At 38.7% G+C, this 18,911-nt stretch overlaps 1 protein-coding gene across 2 annotated transcripts; it reads left to right on the top strand.

The window, feature by feature from the left end:
• The first annotated feature begins 861 nt into the window (after positions 1 to 861).
• hps5 (HPS5 biogenesis of lysosomal organelles complex 2 subunit 2) lies at positions 862 to 18,196 on the top strand. Of its 2 annotated transcripts, none has more exons than XM_042496139.1 (23): positions 862 to 1,037; positions 3,718 to 3,841; positions 4,651 to 4,761; positions 4,905 to 4,969; positions 5,374 to 5,566; positions 5,774 to 5,904; positions 6,407 to 6,625; positions 6,707 to 6,778; positions 6,959 to 7,047; positions 8,050 to 8,228; positions 8,926 to 9,084; positions 9,432 to 9,591; positions 10,745 to 10,862; positions 11,290 to 11,436; positions 11,625 to 11,693; positions 12,080 to 12,657; positions 14,208 to 14,328; positions 14,417 to 14,566; positions 14,664 to 14,783; positions 15,207 to 15,320; positions 15,438 to 15,544; positions 16,757 to 17,048; positions 17,826 to 18,196. In XM_042496139.1, exons 2-23 carry the CDS (start codon positions 3,734 to 3,736, stop codon positions 17,884 to 17,886), a joined length of 3,363 nt encoding a protein of 1,120 aa, XP_042352073.1. In that variant the 5' UTR covers positions 862 to 1,037; positions 3,718 to 3,733; the 3' UTR covers positions 17,887 to 18,196. The 2 variants fall into 2 exon arrangements, with proteins under 2 accessions (XP_042352073.1, XP_042352072.1); XM_042496138.1 differs by having other exon boundaries at positions 863 to 1,037; positions 3,712 to 3,841.
• The last annotated feature ends 715 nt before the right edge of the window (positions 18,197 to 18,911 follow it).

Here is an 18,911-nt window from a genome sequence, read left to right as displayed (position 1 = left end):
AAACCGCAGTATTTCATAATTTCCACAGTCTACTTTTATCTTATTTATTTATTTTTCTGAAGTTTTCTTGCTGTGTTACTTTATAAACTACAATAGAGCTGAAGGTGTTTGTTAGCTGCTTTGGAGAATATAGGCATGGTTTCATTGTGACAAAGTACCCTGGCCAGTGTTGTGCTGAAATGTGTTCACACAATGAATAGTGTTTCCCACCTGTGTGTGCAAAAGCCTCCTTCAGTGGTTAGGGTGAGGGCCTACTCGTTATTTATGAGGGGTAAGGGGTGGTGCAAAACTGGTAAGGCATTTTAAAAAAAAGCAATGGGTAGGGACTTGTGTTTTTGTTTTTTGTTTTTTAATTTTGGCTAAGGTCAGGGACACACAACTTTAAATGTTAGTATATGGTATTCATTTTAAATTACCTCTGAACTCTAATCCAGGTAGTGGATTTGGAAGGCAAAAAAAAAAAAATGCAAAATCACAGCATTTAGCATTGCCAGGAACTGTAAAAACAGAAAATTTTTCTGACAGTCTTTTAAGACATATTTTTAAGGAGGATTTACATTTTACTGTATAAATTAGAAAAATAAAAATAAAAAAATATAAATTAGAAACCTCATTGTGAAAAATAATGTCGGTGCTGTTTGCCAGTTACATTGTCACCAATATAACCTACATTTGGTGTGGAAAAAAATGTTATTTATGGTGGAGGGATGATGATTGATCAGGAAAAACATTTATAGCTTCATGTGAAAAAAGTCAGACCCAAGCCACGCCTCGCCTCTGATAAAGTCAGACAGTCGCTTAGAGGTCTGGGGTCTGGTTAAGGTAGACATAACATATCTATCAACAGTCTTCAACTCAACACCGGAAGTGTCCTCACATCAGCTGAGCGGAGCCGTGACAGGTCGGCTTGCTGCAGTCCGAGTGCCGTGAGACTGACCGCTGACTTTCTCCAAAAACAGCGAACGATATTAGCAATGTAACAGCGCTTTACTGTGGATTTGTAGGTGGGAACACCGGAGAGTCACCCGTGCCTTGTGGTGAGTTTTGGTTTTAGGTGACAAAACAAGTGAATGGCAACCTCACTGTCTCGGCTAGCTAGCATGCTAGCTTGTTATTGCAAATGTAGTGACACAGAGACGAGTTGCCGCATTGAAAAGATTCTTGTTATTAATTGTAACTTTTATAAGCTGTCAAATACATTTAACATAGAAATGGCGTGGTAATAATTCCGTTTAAGACTTTTGCTAACTCCATTAGTGTTGATTGAAAACGTTAGCATCAGTGTCAGCAGACGGGTCTCGTGATGCGGACTGCCGCATCGGCCAGCTAAATTGTCCCTTTTAGTTGTTTGCTGCCAGAAACTTAAACGATATCGTGCTAATTTGTTTGTGTTTTATTAACCATAGTGTAATAAACACGAGCCAACTACTTATTTTTTGATTGAGTGGCGGTAACCAACACAAGTGAGCTCGCGAGCTTGACATTTCACTTTCAAAAGCATGGAAATGGTTACGTTAATTAAAAAGTTTGTGTTAACGCAACACCTGTGTCCCCTTCAGCTAATGCTAGCTTAGTATGATAACTCAAGTATGTACACCTGTAGGACATGCATATAAGGTACCGATGTTGCACTGTCCTTTGGTATTTCCATGTCCCACCACTTCATACTTAAAAGTTACTGCTCTGAGGCTCTGAAGAACATATTGTACACCTAACAATGTGTTTTTAAGTTTCATGTGACTTTAAAGTTACAATATTTCGCATACAAAAAACACACAGTGAGTTTTTAAAATATGATGCATTGTTAGGGACTGTTCTTTATTTATCAGAGGAGGGGGGTGTCTGAGGTGGTGCTCTTTTTTTTAAATGAAAAAACTTTTTCCAAAGCGACAAATGTTTTTCTTCAACCTCTCTGTATGACTCAGGGAAAATTCTCAATCCTCTCTCAATAAATTAATTGTTTGAGTTTCAAAACTCACCCTTAACTGTTTTAAAGTTAAAAATTGAAGATGAAATCCTGAAGATGAGAAAAGCCTTGGTTTTCAACCTTGTAATGCATGCTGGTTAGTAAGAGCAAACTCTTAATTTTGGCCCCTTGAGAAATAGTGATTTTTTTTTAATATAAAAATATCACTATATTAAGCTCAGATGTGGTTTTGTTTTGTTTTTTTCTGCCGTTTTCTGCACATGACGTATCCAAGGATCGTCAGAAATTTGAAAATCCAAAGATTTTCAGTTTCGGGCTATGATAAATGGTGTAATTTTGGCAAATTAAAAAAGAGTTCTCTTTAAAAATCAGCAGCAAAATAATATAGCCATTAAGCTGTCTGCCCCTCCCCAATCCAAAATAAACAAAAAACAAATGTCCCTCCCCAGTGTTTAAAAATTTGTTGACGTGCCTCCCACTTTTTGCAGCACCCCCTGTCCTCACATAAATAATGAACAGTACCTTATGGTTTATACTTCCCAAAAGTTTGTATATAAGTTTAATTAATTCCAGTTTCACCATATAAAACTGTAAAGTGACATTTACATCAGAATGCATCACTTTTAATATCATATCAAACTGTGTGACATTCACAGAGGTCATTTTTTCTGTATTGATAATATTTGATACTTGTAAATTTGCTCTTAACTTAATATTTTTTTCAGTAGTGGAGTTGAAGTTAATGAGGTGGGTGTACCACAAGGTTTCCAAGGAGGAAGCAGGTAGCAGCAATGACTTTTTTCAATGCAGGACTAAAATCTCTTACAAGCTTTGAGTTTTTTCACCCTGTATTATTTGTGTTATGACTGTTAAATGTGGGATCTAATGACTTCTTCCTGTGGCCATAATGCACAAGGCTGACATTCAAATGACAGTCAGTAAAAAGCACACTAAGAGAGGCAACAAAACAGTTTGAAACTACCTATAATTATGTATGAAAAAATAATCAGTGTTGAGGGCTAAGGCTGCCTTAGAGCCCCTCAGGTTCAACAGGTCAGTTTTAATGTGATTAAGTGCAGTTCTGTTTATTTGAGTGCCACATTCAGGCAAAATCATTAATAAATACCGGGATGTATGAGAGGCTCTGAATTATCATCTAGATTTGGGGCCTTGCAGTCTATGTTTTTGCCACCAGCCTTTTTAGCAGATCTGTTGAGCTTTGGTCAGAGCAGTGGACATCCTCTTCCCCAAATACATTCCTGTTGCAGTAGAGTGCTAACAAATACAAAGACAGAGGTCAGAGTTTACTGCTACTTCTCAGCTCCCTTTGAGATACTTGTGTCAACTAATTTGATACGTGGTAGATTAGGTTCTGTCATTTTGTTTTAAATTGTTTTTTGTACACAGTGCTGATTTTTGCCAACAGTATCTTAATATATTTAAATGATCTGTAACTATAGTTTTGCTTTTGCTTCCTTATGAATTTACTTGAAACCACAACAAGTAAATCAAAGCCAAAATAGACTGTTATGTCCAGCTGTATTATGAGCTGAATGGTGTCCTCACTTCTGGTACAATAGAGATAATAACTTTTTTTTTTTTTGCCAGGGTGGAGACAGTGTAAATTGGTGTCATGACTGGTCAATTTCAGCGGATAGGTACTCTACTGAAAGTCATATGATACCAAGCAGCTGAGGGCTGTAGTAATGCGAGGAAACAGAGTGATGACTCTTGAAGTCCCTCACATTTTTTCATACTTCGCTGACTGTCTCATTCTCTGTCAGTTGTAGAGGATCACCATTGAAGATGCCTCTGGTGCCAGTAGTGCCAGAGAACCACAGTCATGTACTGGCAGAGTTTGACTGCCTCGATCCACTTCTGTCCGCTCTCCGTTTAGACTCTGGCAGGCTCAAGGTAGGTTTCACCATCACCTGTCTGAATCTTTCTTGAAAAAAAATTACACATAGATAATTTAAAGTAGCCTTTTACTTAAACCTTTGAACTCTGAGCAAACTGGAGCGATTTCTTTCAGAAACGTGGTGAAAAAGGAAATGAGCGATTTGATGAGAAATGTTCCACAAATGCAAGAAATTAGTAGATTTAGATAAGGGTTTTTTTGGTAGAGAAAAAAGAAAAAGGATAATAAGTATAATAAGTATCTATTTGCTTAATTTACAAAAAAATGTTTCTAACTATTTTGATCATTTCAGGCACTTTTTTTCAGGTAATTTCCTTGTGTGTTTGTTTTGGGGGTTTTTCACCTTCTTTTTCATTCTTTTTTTCCATACTAATTTTCTTTCTTTTCTTTTTTGTTTTTTTTTTACAAATTTCTTGCCAATTTTTTTGTCATTTCTTTTTTCATTGCTCTTTGCCTTCTTCCCATGTTTCTGACACAAATTAAGCCAATTTGCTCAGGTTTCAAAGTTTTAAATACTTGTGAATGGTGTCTGAAAAGTGGTACCAATCCAGGTTTCAAAGGGTTAATGCCTTTGAAGTACTACAGAGTGAAAAATGGCTGAATCAGTGTGATTGCTAAACATAGATTAAAAACCTAACAGCTAAAATAAACTTTAAATGTCTTGCAAATTAAGATATCAGAATGTCTGAGCCTTAGAAGGAGTGGCCACACTAAACACAAATTATAACATGTTACCACACACAAAAAAATGTGCATCTAACCATATATCATCATGAACAAATGAGTAAACTCTTCTGTGTTACAGTGTACCTGTTTGGCAGTGTCAAGGAAGTGGCTCGCATTGGGAACATCAGCAGGAGGGCTGCACCTGATCCAGAAGGAGGGCTGGAAGCAGAGACTCATCCTCACTCACAAGGTAATATGTGACTGAGTGCCTGTTCTGCAGACAGTGGACTATATTTCTGCTGTTAACTAATACAACTTCACATAATAAGGAATACAGTGCTCAAAAGTGTTGGTGTCTTTATAACTCTTACCTCATTGTGCACTTTTTTTCAGGAGGGATCTATCACTCAGGTGGCGTGTTGCCCTCACGATGAAGACTTCATCGCTGTTGCAACAAGGTTAGAGTCTCTATATGAATTTAAGAGATTTTTCATACGCATCTGCTCTCAAAAAAAGCCATTCCTTGTCATCTGGTGCCACTGTCTAGGGGAAAAAATGAAGGAAAACTACATTTTAATTATCATAAATGAATATTTACAATTGTTGTAAAATTATTATTAGAATTTTGAAACATTTTTTTCTAGATAATTTCCTTTTGTAACCTTCTTTTTTAATACAAATTTTCAGGTAATTTTCTTGTACTTTTTACTAATTTCCTGCTATTTTGTGAGTAATTTCTTTTTTTGTTGCCCTCTTCCCATGTTTTTGAAAGCAAGCCATTTTGCTCAGGTTTCAAAGGGTTATAGCTCTGTGTTTGGTTTTGTTTGCCTGTATTGTTTCACAGTTTTTGTCTCTGCTTCAGTCAGGGTCTGGTGGTGGTGTGGGAGCTGCAGCTGGAGCGGCGGGGTCGTCCAGAGAGAGTCAGTGTGTCCTGGGAGCACAGAGGTCAGGCCATCACTGCACTCTGCTGGGACACCAGCACGCTCAGAGTTTTTGTCGGGGACACAGGAGGCAAGGTGTCCTTTCTACGTGCAGGATCCTCCAAACTGGGCAAGGTGGTAACTGCCGATTCACGTTGAAATTGCTTGTTTCCTCAGTAGTAATGTGTGAAAAAGTTTAGGCACTTTCTAGTTGATACACTTGTGCAAAAACTTTTTAAGCTCTCAAAGAATATGCAAGTTTTTCTTAATTTGTTTCTTACACTTTTTGTGAATGAAATGGTCCGGATATGATGATCTTGATATTGTTTTCCTCATGTCTAGGGGTCAGCATTCGTTATTTTCCCTGTTCAGACCGTCACCACTGTGGACTCAAGAGTGGTTCAGCTTGGATACCAAGATGGGCGCCTGCTGGTGTCTTCCCTGAGCCGCTGCTACCTCTGTGACACAGAGAGGTGAGTACCAACGTGAATGTAACTCTGTATGGGGGGACACTCTCAGAGGGACCCTGTTCATGTCCCTATATGGATAAATATTGTCCCTGCATAAAGCTACAGTTCTACAAATGAACTTAGTTAAACTTCCCTCACTCGTGCCAGAGCACAGATCTCCCTGCTCATTTGACAGCGAAATTCTTGCTTTTTTTATCTGAAAAACTGATCTTGGCATTTTTCACTAATGAAGTCATGTTTATGTTTTTTTTTTAATAGAAAGCTACAAGTAGTTTCTCTGGTCTCAGATATTGTTTCTCTGCATCATTTGTTTTTGAGAACCTGCATTTTCTTTTTCCATTCTCCTTGGAAAAAGATTGCGGCTAAAGTTTTGGTAATGAATGAATGAAGAAAATGGTAATTACATTATGTTCCTTCAAAATGTTCATGATGTTGATCATTTTACTTTTTTCCTCAAAAAAGATCTGGGACATTTCTCAGCAGCGGTGTACTTTTCCATCCTCAGGGAGAAGTTCTGGCGTGTTGGAAATAAGGAGCGTGACGGGGAGTATGGAGCTTGTTTCTTCCCCCAGAACAGGGGATTATTAGTCGGTCAGCCCCCTCTGCTGTACTCTGCCCGGCCGGGGTCTCGAATATGGGAGGCCAGTTTCAATGGCGAAGTTCTGAGCACCCATCAGTTCAAACAGCAGCTGGCCTGTCCTCCTCTACCACTCATCACTTACAGGTGCTTATTATTCCTGCTTTTAATGGTCTTCTTTAAAAGGCAGAACTTCAAATTTTTCTTTTGTTCTTCTGTGACCTGCAGAGATGAGCCTCATTACAACCCACTGCAGAAGAGCCCCCAGTCAATCGCCTTCCCTAAACTGCTGTTTTTCGGGTAATATATAGTTTATCTGAGTTGTTGGGCTTGTCGGTCACTGTTTTTTTAATATACACATTATTTCATAAGAAGCGATAGACCAGACAACATTAGTCAAAAGAACATTTTATTATTGTCAAATAATAACTGCCATGAGCCTGTCACTTGACTAACTGTACACTTTATTTATGTCCTTAGAGACCAGAACTTGCTGACCTGGACTGATTCAGCAATTTATATCTTTACACCTCAGAACGGACAAGTGCTTCTGTGGACTCAAGTCAAAGGTGTGCTTGTGCTTCTTCCTCCCAGTATACCACCAGCGATCCTTTGGCATACGTGCAAACGTTGTACTTATAAACACACACACACTAAATACAATGATATAGGACCACTACATTAGATTAGATTTCACTCTGTTGTCAGAAATAATTCTGAAAATTTTCTTTCTTTTCTCTTTCATTTAATAAATGTTGCTACAAGTCACAACAGACACAGTCGAGCCTGTGGGACTCTAAATCTCCTGTATGATGGGGAAACTTGTATTTCCTGTTGGAGTTTTAGTGCAGCAGCTGACAGGAAGTAAGCAGGGACCAAAGCTTTTGTCATAGCAACAGATTAGCAATGAAACCGCCCATTCTTCAGATAACGTGTAAGAGGGATCCAACCAAATATTACCAGCCAGAGACAACATTCTTTTAGTACACGCATTCTAGGAACTTGACTGCTCAAGCTCTTCGCCAACAATCTCCAAGCAGATAAGCAGCAGTCTGGCAAATCTAGCCTTTTTTTATTTAGATTTTTATCATAGTGCCCTCCCCATTATAAAAGACATTTTAAATTACAAACAGATGAAAAATAAAATAAAATAAATGATATTAGATTATAAATAGTAAAAATAATAATAATAATAATAATAGTAATAATAATAAGAATAATAATAATAATAATAGTAAATAAACAAAAAATGACAATAATCAAAATGAAGAGAAAATAAGCCAATCAAGCTTCACACTGAACAGAGACAACTGTCCTATGCACTGATTCCATACTGCATAACACTGCATAACACTGCATAACACTGCATAACACTGCATAACACTGCATAATGTATTATAGACTGGAAAAACGATAACAGAATTTGTTTGTTGGCTCCAAATGACCTCAGTCTCCTGAAATAAAGAAGGAAAGAATCATAATATTAAACTATTTTAGCACTGATCATAAAGAATTTTTGTTCTTGTTTGATGTTCTATAAATTGATCCAAATCTGTGTTCTGGTTTTGCAGACTTGGCTGATATCGCAGTCTACCGCAACGAGCTCTTCTGTCTCCATGGCAGCGGACGTCTGTCCCACCTGTCCCTGCTTTCTGCCGAACGCTGTGTTGAGCGTCTGCTGCGGAGGGAGTCCTGGCCTCTTGCTGCTATGGTCTGCTGTATGTTCCAGCACACAGTCACAACCAGCAAGGTAAGATGGCTGCCATCGCCATGCTAGCTGGCCTCAGCTCTGTGTACAGTGTCTCTTAGATTCTAGTCTAATCCGAGCTACGTTATATGAATTTCTGACTTCCTGTGTCACCAAGAATAAAGCACCGAATAGACCTGTTAACCTTGAAAAGTTGCCTGTTTCCATTTTAAAGTTTTGAGCCCTGATTTGGATTTGAGTTCTTCAGAAACATGAGAAAAAGGCAATGAGCAACGTGGTAAGAAATGCTCCACAAATTGCAAGAAATTAATAGATATAGAAAATTATTTTTAAACAGGCCAGAGAAAATGTCTTGGGGGGAAAAAAAAATACGGGAAAACTATATTTATTATTTATCATAATTGCATACTTAAAATTATGTTACAGAATTATTAGATTTTTTTAAAGCACTCTTTCCAAATCTTGTTTTCCTTGCCTGTTTGTTTTTCTTCTTTTTTTTCTTTGCATTGTTTTTTTTCCCTTCTAATTTTCGGGTTATTTTCTTTTACTTTTTACAAATTTCTGGAAAATTTTTGGGTGATTTTTTCTTTTACTGCTCTTATTCCCATCTTTTTAAAATGTTCTCAGATTACAAAGGGTCAACTAAATTTCTCATGTTCAGAGTAAGAGCTCGCACTTGTATCAGAGTTCTGATAATAACGGGAGCAGTAACGACAGCCTTTCTCGTCTTTCCTGACAGGCCAGGAAATCAATTCCCATTGACCGCCTCGAACATCTCAGGTCCCAGCTCAGCTCCAGTACGCACCTGGAGCTGACTGGCCAGCTGGAGGAAGTCATCTCTAAACTAGAGCCTCTGGACTCCGCCTCCAGCAGCCGCAGAAGTAGCATCTCCTCGCATGTAAATTTAAGTATCTTTTCTCTGTGTGAACAACGTGCCAAGGAAGGATCCATCACCGTAACTGTACACAGTCATTTCTATGTAATTTCGATGGGACACGTTGAGCCATGTTGTCATGGATACCATTCAGTTGGGTGAAAGTGTCTCTGCAGCATTACATTGAAATGGTTATTTGTTGAGATAAGCCAGTTTCAACACTGCATGCAGAATAATTCCCCATCACATAAATACATCTTGGTGTCTTTCCTGTCCATTTCATGCATTTTAATTTCAGTGCAACTGCAGCGTGCAGCTTCTTTAAATCTATAACAAACCAGCATGCTGATTTTATCTATATTATTATCCAGGAGAGCTTCAATGTCCTGGACTGCGGAATCTATCGTGTGATCAGCCGCAGAGGGAGTCAGTCAGACGAGGAGACGAGCTCCCTCACTAATCAGTCTGCGTCAGAGGAGGAGCGGCTCAAAGAGTTCAGTTATGTGCAAGAGGAGGATCAGGCGGATCATGGTAAGAAAGCGTCCGTGTCCAAATGAACAAATGCTGTCACTAAAAGTTAACAACTCACTTATTTATCACAACTTTAAGAAAAAATCTGCACTTGAGCTGCATAACATAAATGATTAGTTGTCAACAATCAAAATAATTGCCAGCTTATTTTATCAGTAAATGCGTTTGAGTTATGAAAAATGCACATATTCACTGATGTCAGCTTCTGAAATGTGAATATTTTTTGGTTTCTTTACTCTTTTTTGGCAATAAACTAAATATCTCTGGATTGTGGGCAAAACATTTGAAGACATCATCTTTAGCTTAGGGAAACTCTGATTAACCAACAGATTAAAATGACAATGAATGTAGTTCTTAGTTGCAGGCCTAGCCTGCACACTTGAATAAATGAAACGAAAAGAAGAACTGGATTCATTTCATAATGCTAAATCAACAATCACAGCGAACAAAAAAATGATTCACGCACACTTTCTGTTGTTTCTTTCTTCCTCTTTCTTTACTGGATGTGTGTGTTTGTAGCAGGAACAAACTCCTTTTCTGTCTTTTCTGAAATCAATGTGAAGAGAGAGTGAAGTTATTTTCAGTTTAATATCTACCGCTCTGCGAAAATACCTTAATTTAAAAAAACAACAAAAAAGCAAACAAAATACCGAAAAAGACATTTGTATTTTGGAAGGTCTCCCGCAGCTGAAAGATTTATCCATACAAACACTTGAGAATAATTTTACTCTTTGACTGACTTTTATCGCTATTGTCATAATGATCATTTATAAACCAGTTTCTGTTTTGTGTGCTTTCGACACATTTAATACGTGTGTGATTTTTAAAAAATGATTGAAACAGTTGTGTTGCTGTGCTCTATCTGCTGTGAGAATTGAATGATCTGTCTGACAGCTGACATGCTTTACAAATACAATCATCACTTTGCCTTACTGTTAATATCAAGTTTCTTGTCTGTTCCATCGTATCACACATATATCACCATTTTGGTTCAGTTTTTATTTGCATTGCGCAGCGTTTAATTTTCTCCATAGTGTCGTCCAGCTCCTTTGCTTCATCTGCTTGCATCATGTCCTCTGCCTTTCACCATTCTCCTCCGGTTCTCCATCCATGTGTGTTTGTCCTCTGGCTCTTGCCCCCCATCTTTATCCAGATCCACAGAGCAGTGAGCGCACGGACGCAGAGCGATCTGAGCAAGGCCTGCAGTTCCACCTCCCCCTTTCATTCCGCCCCAAACCCCCTCGCATCGCACTGCAGGCCGTCAAAGAAAGGTGAACATCCAGAGAAACAAAGGACAGACATGGTTTAAATACACACATGTTGTCACAGCAGCCATACGTGCTGAAGTTGTCATGTGTAGCTTTCAGTTATATTCAACACTGATGAAATCAGTGTCCTGCTTTTTTCTTATAAGTATTAAAACTCCTACAGTAACTATAAATATTCAAGTGCAGCTGTGCTATATAAACGCCTTACTTCCCCTTTCCAGTGAAGACCCACATCTAGTTTTTTTATTTCACATTATTCATTTGCGTAGACGCATGTGGCAGGTTTCATTTCTAAACATCACTCTCAGTCATTTGACATGTGAAATTTTCCAGTGGTGTGTTTCTGTTTGTTTTTCTTGTGGTTAAATTTGAAAACCATCTAATGAAGCATCATTGGTGAAAGGTTGTTTTTATTTTTTATTTTTCTCAGTGTTTCTAGTTTTGTTAAGAAGACAACAGAGAAGATCAACACCCTCCAGATGAACTCTGAGCTCTGGCAACGACCTGAATTCAGAGAAGGTGGACAGGCTGAGATGTCAGCCACCCAAGCTCAGTACTCAGAGGAAATGGACAGTGAGTAAGTACAGACCTGAGAAAGTGTTCTAAAACCACTTTCTACCCAGAGCAGATGAGTATGTGTTGTCTGTAAAGAAATTAGTCCACACTAATGTCTTCCTTTCTTTGTTTTCAAGCCAGATAATTTGTTTTGAAAAGACCATTAAATGTGAATTAGGTAAAGCTAGTGACTTGTGTTTTTCATGACAGAGTTTATGATGAAATGCCCAACACAGAGGCCGACATGCAGGAACTTCGATCAGCGACAGAGAGAGCTATGTAAGTGCTGTTTTGTGAAAATCCCAACTGCAAGTTGTTTTAGATAATGTTACCTCAGGTTATACATATAAAAACCACTCATTTATTTTAAAAGCAGTATGGAATTGTTAAATTTATTGTAATATCTTATCCTTATCATTATTATTTTACTCTGAGCTGCCTTTTTTATTTTATTTAATCATTTAACTTAGATTCTTGTGTCACTGTTTCATCTCTGTTTAATTTGTTATTTATTGTTATTTATTTGTATTATTAATTAATTTATGTTAGTATTTTACATTTACTTAATTTTTACTTTGTTTTTTGTATCACTCTTAGAGATTGCTGCAAGATTTCACAGCCTTTTATTAGAAGCTGAATTTATATTTACATGTCCCAAACATAAGCTCCCAGATCCAAGATCCTTTGGTGCTACTGGATCCAGTCTGCCTGAGAGAAACTCTGCTGGAGTGGTTGCCGGTGCTGGAGCGAATACTCGGACCTGAAGAGCCTGGGTCAACTGTTTTGGCTGATTCAAAGGTGGATGGAGCAGGAGAGGAGCGGTGGGATTATCTTCACTCCTGCTCAGAGCAACATGAGGAGTCTTCCGTTTTATCAGCAGAACCAACAGAGCGCATCACAGAGGAGAAGAGAGAGGAGTCTCCTGAGCTTGGAGAAGAAGAGGACCAGTGTGACTCCACTGAGAAGGAGCCTGAAGTTTCAAATGGGAGTCCTTTAGAACCTGTTCGAGTGGTGTCTCCCAAACCTGTACCATCGGATCTCCTGGCTAATCTCACCCAGCTGGCAATGCTGTATACAGAGCAGAGCTGCTTCAGAAACCAGAAGGATGAACAAGCGCTGTGCTGCACAGCCTTCCTGCGCCGCTACTTCTTTCTGCTGGACCATGAGCGTGTAAGGAGAATGTGTCTGCTGTGTCATCAGGAGCGGCCGGAGGTTCAGAGCTCCTTCACTGAGGCCATGCTAGGTCAGAAGCTTCTCCTCAAGTCTCTGGTTTAATCTGTTTTTTTTGTTTTTTTTTATTCATGTGTTTTATTTTCTTAGATTTCTAAATTAATAAGTACACAACCAGACAGGCAGACAGGCAGACAGATGGCCTGACCAGCCGGGACAGGTTCTTTTCAGGGTTTTTCAAATGTAAACGGCCTTACCAAAGACCAGTGACGTAGGTTAGAGCACTGATAATAATTCAAAAAAGAATAAAACTGGATTTTATTAAAGTGGGGTTGAGGTACTCATCCATAACCGATGTAATATTTTCACTGCGTTACCTGTCAGACAATCCAACAAGGAACTGAAGCTGCTATATTGTTCTTTTTAAAGCCACCACAGTCTGCTGACAAAAACAGTAATTTTACTTCACAGGTCACAGGAGTTGTTGGACTACTGCTGCCTCAATCTCTTAGTTTGTGTGTGTTATGACTTTCAGATCCAAAATGCATGTTGTGTGGTGTCCACAGCAGTACATTAGTCTGATTGCATGCTGGGGAGCGTGTTAGAGGAATGTAGCTCATTTGGAAGATTAAAGTTCACACAGACGGCTTGGTTCAGTCACAGAGAGGTCCATTAGGTAGCAACGTCATCATGCAGAAACCTACATTAGGTCATGTGAGAAAATATCTTTAGAAGGGCTTTGGGAAAATATAATTTTGATGCTAAACCAAAATTTGAATGTTTGGATTTGAATCCACAGGTAATCCCACTGGGAAGCTATATCATAACCCTAACTTTTTAAAAAGAGAAGTGCAAGTAATAACATTTTTAAAAAAAAATGTATCATAATCCCACAGATTAGTGAAGGAAAAGTCCTTAAATATCTGAAACTCTTTTCCTGTTTGATAGTCACGTCAATGTAGCTGTTTCCTCTGAATTATAAATAGCATTCGTTCATCATTTAACCATTTTCTATTTTTTTTTTATTTTAATTGATTTAATGGATTGATCGAGTCATTCAACAGTCAGTACAATACAATCATTACAAAACAGAACAAGACATATCCAAGTCTTTATTCCCTCACTCCCTTGAAAAATAAGAAAAAAACACATTTATGATAATAATAAATCAAAATAAATAAGAAAATGGGAAGGGGTGTGTCGATAAGTCAGTAGATCTCCTGGAACATTTTTAATGAGCACAGGAGAGAGAATCTGAGTTTTTAAAAGATGCTGCCAGTTTGATGATTTCCCCTCATGAAGTAAGTTTTGTTTTCCACAGATGTTGTTGTGTCCCCAGCCTTAACTTAAAATCTTTTAACCAATAATCACAGAACAAAACAAATGAGTAAGTGATCCCTCAGATAATTAATGCCTGTCACATAATGTTGACACTGATGGACAGATTTTCCTCAGTTTGGTTCTGAGGTAGTAAAGCATCCAGAAAACAAGCTGTATTCATTTGCATCTACAGTTTAAAATACACTTCTGTGATCCATTTCCTTATTTCCAACCTCATCCAGTGACTCACCCCATGTACCTCTGATATGAGTAGTTTAATCTTAAACTTTTCGTTCTCTGTAGATCTCACTCAGTCCAGTAAGGTGGTGGAGGTTATTGAGAGAGGTGATCTGCTTCGGTCACTGCGCAGTCTGAGGGAGCTGCAGCCCTGGAGTGCACCTCATCTCCTCGCTCACTTACACAGGTCAGTACACGTATGTCTCTGGTCAGCACATACCTACATCACAGCTGTGACAGACTCTGTGAAGTTAGTCCACTGTGTTATTCTCTAGGCTGTATGAGAAGCACGGGGAGGCGGCTGTACGCTCCTTTACGCAGTTCTATCCTATGATCACTCCTGCTGATGTGATGGCCATGGCTCACCAAAGCCACTTCCTGGCATACCTGGATAATCTGGTCCAGTCACGAACTGAGGAGGACAGGTACATCTTTAGATTCATTTATTTTTTAAAAACAAAAAAATAAATAAATACTTTGAACTCCTCTTGTTGCTGAATTTTACATAATTCCTTCCTCTAGGTTGTCATTTTTGCAGTCTCTTCTTGAACCAGAATCACTGAGACAGGATTGGCTGGAGCTAGCTCTTACCCATGATGCCCCTCAACACTGTGATACCCTGACCCCTGATGGGCAGCCCAGGTCTGTTCCTGTTAGTGTGTAAAAAAAAAAAAAAAAGCAAAATAAGACTTTTTTTAACTTTATTTTTTCCTGCTTTTTTTCTGCTCAACACATTTCCTCCAGCATAGACATCTTTTCATCACCTGTCTGTAAATTTTTTAATGTAGAGGTTACAAAATATCAAATAAATTCCTTCAACAGAATTCTCTCTAAAAGCCTAAAAAAAATAAAGATTGTTTTATAAATTTTCAACTTTGACTTAAAGGCCCATTAAGTTTTCAGTTTGAGGCTACAAACAAAAAAATAGAACCACTCTGCCTGGATGGATGTGAACTAAGCTACTATCATTTCACTTCTGGATTCTGTCCAAGCCACAGCAAGGTCCAAATATAAAGTGGAAGTAAAATATAAGAATAAATGTAAGTCATGTGACTCCTGCTGCAGGTGGCGTTCTCATTGTTTCAGTTGGGGTTATGGACGCCTCCTGTCTCTCCTCATCCGTCTTCCTGCAGACCTGTCCTCCAAGCAGGAGATGGCAGAGACATGCCGCAGTCATGGGTACTTCTAATTATCTTTGACTCAATTGTCTTTTTTGGGTTTTTTTGTTTGTTTTTTGCTGTGAATGTGAGTTTATACTGTCATAAGTAACCTTCTGTATAATGTATGTGTGTTTAGGTACTGGACGGGCTACATTTACCTCTGCTGTGAGCTGCAGCGTCGCTCAGAAGCCTTCTCCGCCATCTGTCAGCTGGACGACATCAGTCTGCTGGAGGAAGCTGATGGTAAAACCTTTCCTTTCACACTTGCAGACAGGAGCAGAATTATCATTTCTGACGGGCTGAGAGGACAGTTTGTAACACAGCCGTGTGTCAGGGGTTACTGAGGCACATACTGGAAACCGTGTGTCGATTGCCTGGAAATCCAGTGTAGACATGATGCATTCGTAATGCAGCACTTAGGTACCCACTATTACCTCATCGCAACACAAAATATGAGCCCTACAGATAAACACATGGACAGAGATGAACACAAATACACCAAAGATGGTGTCACTTTCTAGAAGACTTTGGAAGATCCTTTGAAACAGTGTTCTTGATCTCGTTGCAGAACTAATTACTAAGTACCACTGGCAGCAGAAATTAGTGACTATGTTGTTTTTATTAGTATGGCATGGCACTTATGCCAGATAACCTCTGCAATTTATGCTTGTTAGCTGTTTGATGAAAACTCTCTGGTGATAAACTTTCAATTTTTTGGCTTTAAAAGTTGATATCTCTTTCAGGCAGGATCGTCTTGGGAGAGGCGACAGGCTCAGCCCAACAAAATAGTCAATCCCCTGAACAAGGACACAGCTTTGGGGCTATAGTGCATACACCTGCACACCAGCACTACTACTGTAAAACTTCAAATTAATAGCACAGGCTATTATGTGCTTAAATCACTGAACTCAACAGGCTTAAATCTGGGACAGGTGTCCATATGGGACAGGCTTTTAATTCTTTTCACACAAAACTGTTGCTCAGCAAAGACAGGAAATTCAATCAAATTTTTAACCCCTTTTTTTGCGTCTCTCCTATTGACTATGCAGGTATTATTGTTCTCTTTGATGCTCATGGTTTTAGTAAAATTAACTGATTCCTGCAGGTAGCCAACAACACAGTTTTACACATACATACAAGAATTTGTATGTATGTAACCAGACCAGGTTTTTAATTGAGAAAGGCCTTTATTTGTCAGGTGGAGCATCTTATTTCAACACTGTTGAAGAGTAAAAACATTTTAACAACTGCAAACACTACAGATGATTACAATTTTTGAAAGTTAATGTGTGTGTTGGGGGGGACCTCAAAATATACCTGCAAAATCCCTTTGTTACAGTAATGTAGAGAACCAGTTTAGCTTTCAATTTCAACAACTAAGCGCTCAAATATATTTTCCAGAGCACAAAAAACTGCACAGTGTCATGTCTGTGCTGTCCCCCTGTTATTCTCCAGGTGTTGAGCCTCAGACATTGGAAGAGTGGAAGCTGCTGATCCAGTTATGTCAGCACTGCAGCAGTGCAGCAGACTCAGAGCAGGTCACGGGTGTGAATGGGAGCAGTAGGTCCAACGGTGCGGCAGATTGCGATGAAAAGATCAGTCCAGAGAATCTGACCCTGATGCTGGCTCGGACAGCCGGGCCCGACCGCGCCATGGCCATCCTGGAGGAGTGCGGAGTGCAGCCGGTCCTTTCTTCGCACTCCAAACTGGTCTGTGAGCTGCTGAAGGTCGCTGAGAAGAGGCAGAGGTGGGTCAGGGTGTCAAATACCAAACTTTATAAAGCACACAATATGGGAAGGAGTTCCTGCATTGTTATCAAACTGATACTCAAATATGTTTTTAGTCGTAGACAATAAAAATCAAGCAAACTCTCCCAACGGGTGTTCTTGTAGCTCCTCTGTGTATCTCTTAAAGGCTTGAAATATTTGGGGAAATACTATTTTGATCCATGAACTTAATTAAATTTGCCTATTGAAGAGAGCACAAAAAATGTTTGAGAGGTTTACCAAGTATTCAAAATGTGGTCATTTTTTCATAATTCAATTTTTTATTTATTTGTTGAAGTCAAACATCAACAAACGAACAGTAAATTGTTATTAGAACTCAGCATATCCACAGACTCCTGGTAACTACAAATGCTTAGATCCAAAATAGTAATTTAGCAACCACAGAGGTACAAATAAACAGCAAATCATTACAGTGCTAACAACAACCTGCCCATGATCTCTCAGAGCTTTCAACGTCATCGTTGACCCTAGCTAACGTGATCATGTGACACAATTTCTAACATTCTCCATTTTTTCAAAATCTGAGTATCACTCGAGCAGCGGTGACGACCGTTACATTTATTACAACAAAGTCATATTTTCTGTTCGGTCCCTGATAAGAGCAGAGCGTGGTCTTAAAATCACTTTAATCAGTAGAGACTGAACCAAAATGCATGTATTGAGTCTGAAATGAACAGCTTTCATTGTCATTAAAAAGGAGGTATTGTCAGCACTATTTCTTTTGTTTTCTGTTTCAGAGCGATGATCCAGACGATGTTAGAGCGCTGTGATCGCTTCCTGTGGTCTCAGCATGCTTAACCTCAGACCAGCTGCAGCCTCTCGACGCCAAACAAGATAACTAACACTGTATGTAAACCTCCCCAATGACTGCTGCTGTAACTTAATTTGTGCAATGTAATATTTATCAGCTGCCCAGCTACTTATCTTCCCAGCGAGAACAGTATTATCTATTTAACTTTACTTTTTTTAATGATTCAGTTTGAATGCCTTTTTGCATGTACAGGTAATATCTGTCTATCAAATATCTCAATGAACAAAAATGAACTGTTAATAATTACAGTGAAATGTTCTAACCAGGTAATATGTGAATAAAACTTACTGTATTTAATATTTGTTTTTGTTGTGTAAGAACAAACATGTTGTTTACATGATGATAGTGAAGACTTGTGAATGTGTTTTTTCTCAATGTATGCACGGCAATAACACAGACAGGGTCTAATCAAATCAGCAGATTATTTAGTAGCTATGTGTTTTTGATTTTATTTTTGCTCACCAAAAGCATAAAAAAAGAATTTTCAGTCTAATTTTCTTTACTTAAAAGGGAAATTTAAACCCCAAATCATACATGTTTGACCTCATACCTGTAGAACTGTAGAGATCCACTAGTGCCGTAGAGATGTCTGCCTTCTCTCCAATATAATGGAGCTAGATTACATTCAGCTTTTGGTGCTCAAAGCACAGATACATGCTGCCTTCCCTGCATGCATCTCCTCATGGATATAAAGGTGAGAAAAGCGTCCTCCTCGACGGAGATGTAACATTAGCTAATTCAGGGTTGGTAGGTGAGCTATCAGTAGATGCACACTTCCTTCTGCGCAGTGATTGGGTTGGCAGTTATAGTTCAATAGACAGAAAATATTTCCTTCATGAAGCTGCCAATAACAAGATCTGTGGATTGTCCTGAGTAACCACGCCATGATTTCTGGAAAGACATTTCTGTTGAGTTTATCAAATGTTTTGTTTTTGTTTGTTTTTTTAAGAAAAATATGTATTTTAGATTCTGTGGTGAACTGTCCCTTTAATTGGTAATTTAATCTAATGTA

This window comes from Plectropomus leopardus, chromosome 11 (genome assembly GCF_008729295.1).
Source record: "Plectropomus leopardus isolate mb chromosome 11, YSFRI_Pleo_2.0, whole genome shotgun sequence".
Taxonomy (NCBI): domain Eukaryota; kingdom Metazoa; phylum Chordata; class Actinopteri; order Perciformes; family Serranidae; genus Plectropomus; species Plectropomus leopardus.
The sequence above is the reverse complement of the archived record's forward strand: the minus strand, read 5'-3'. Positions and strand labels throughout refer to the sequence as shown.

Excerpts from the sequence above, each read along its gene's own strand:
- hps5 (XM_042496139.1), top strand. The coding sequence starts at position 3,734 with ATGCCTCTGGTGCCAGTAGTGCCAGAGAACCACAGTCATGTACTGGCA. Across the intron at positions 15,321-15,437 it reads GAGACATGCCGCAGTCATGG|GTACTGGACGGGCTACATTT; the intron begins GTACTTCTAATT and ends ATGTGTGTTTAG. Across the intron at positions 17,049-17,825 it reads GTCGCTGAGAAGAGGCAGAG|AGCGATGATCCAGACGATGT; the intron begins GTGGGTCAGGGT and ends TTTCTGTTTCAG.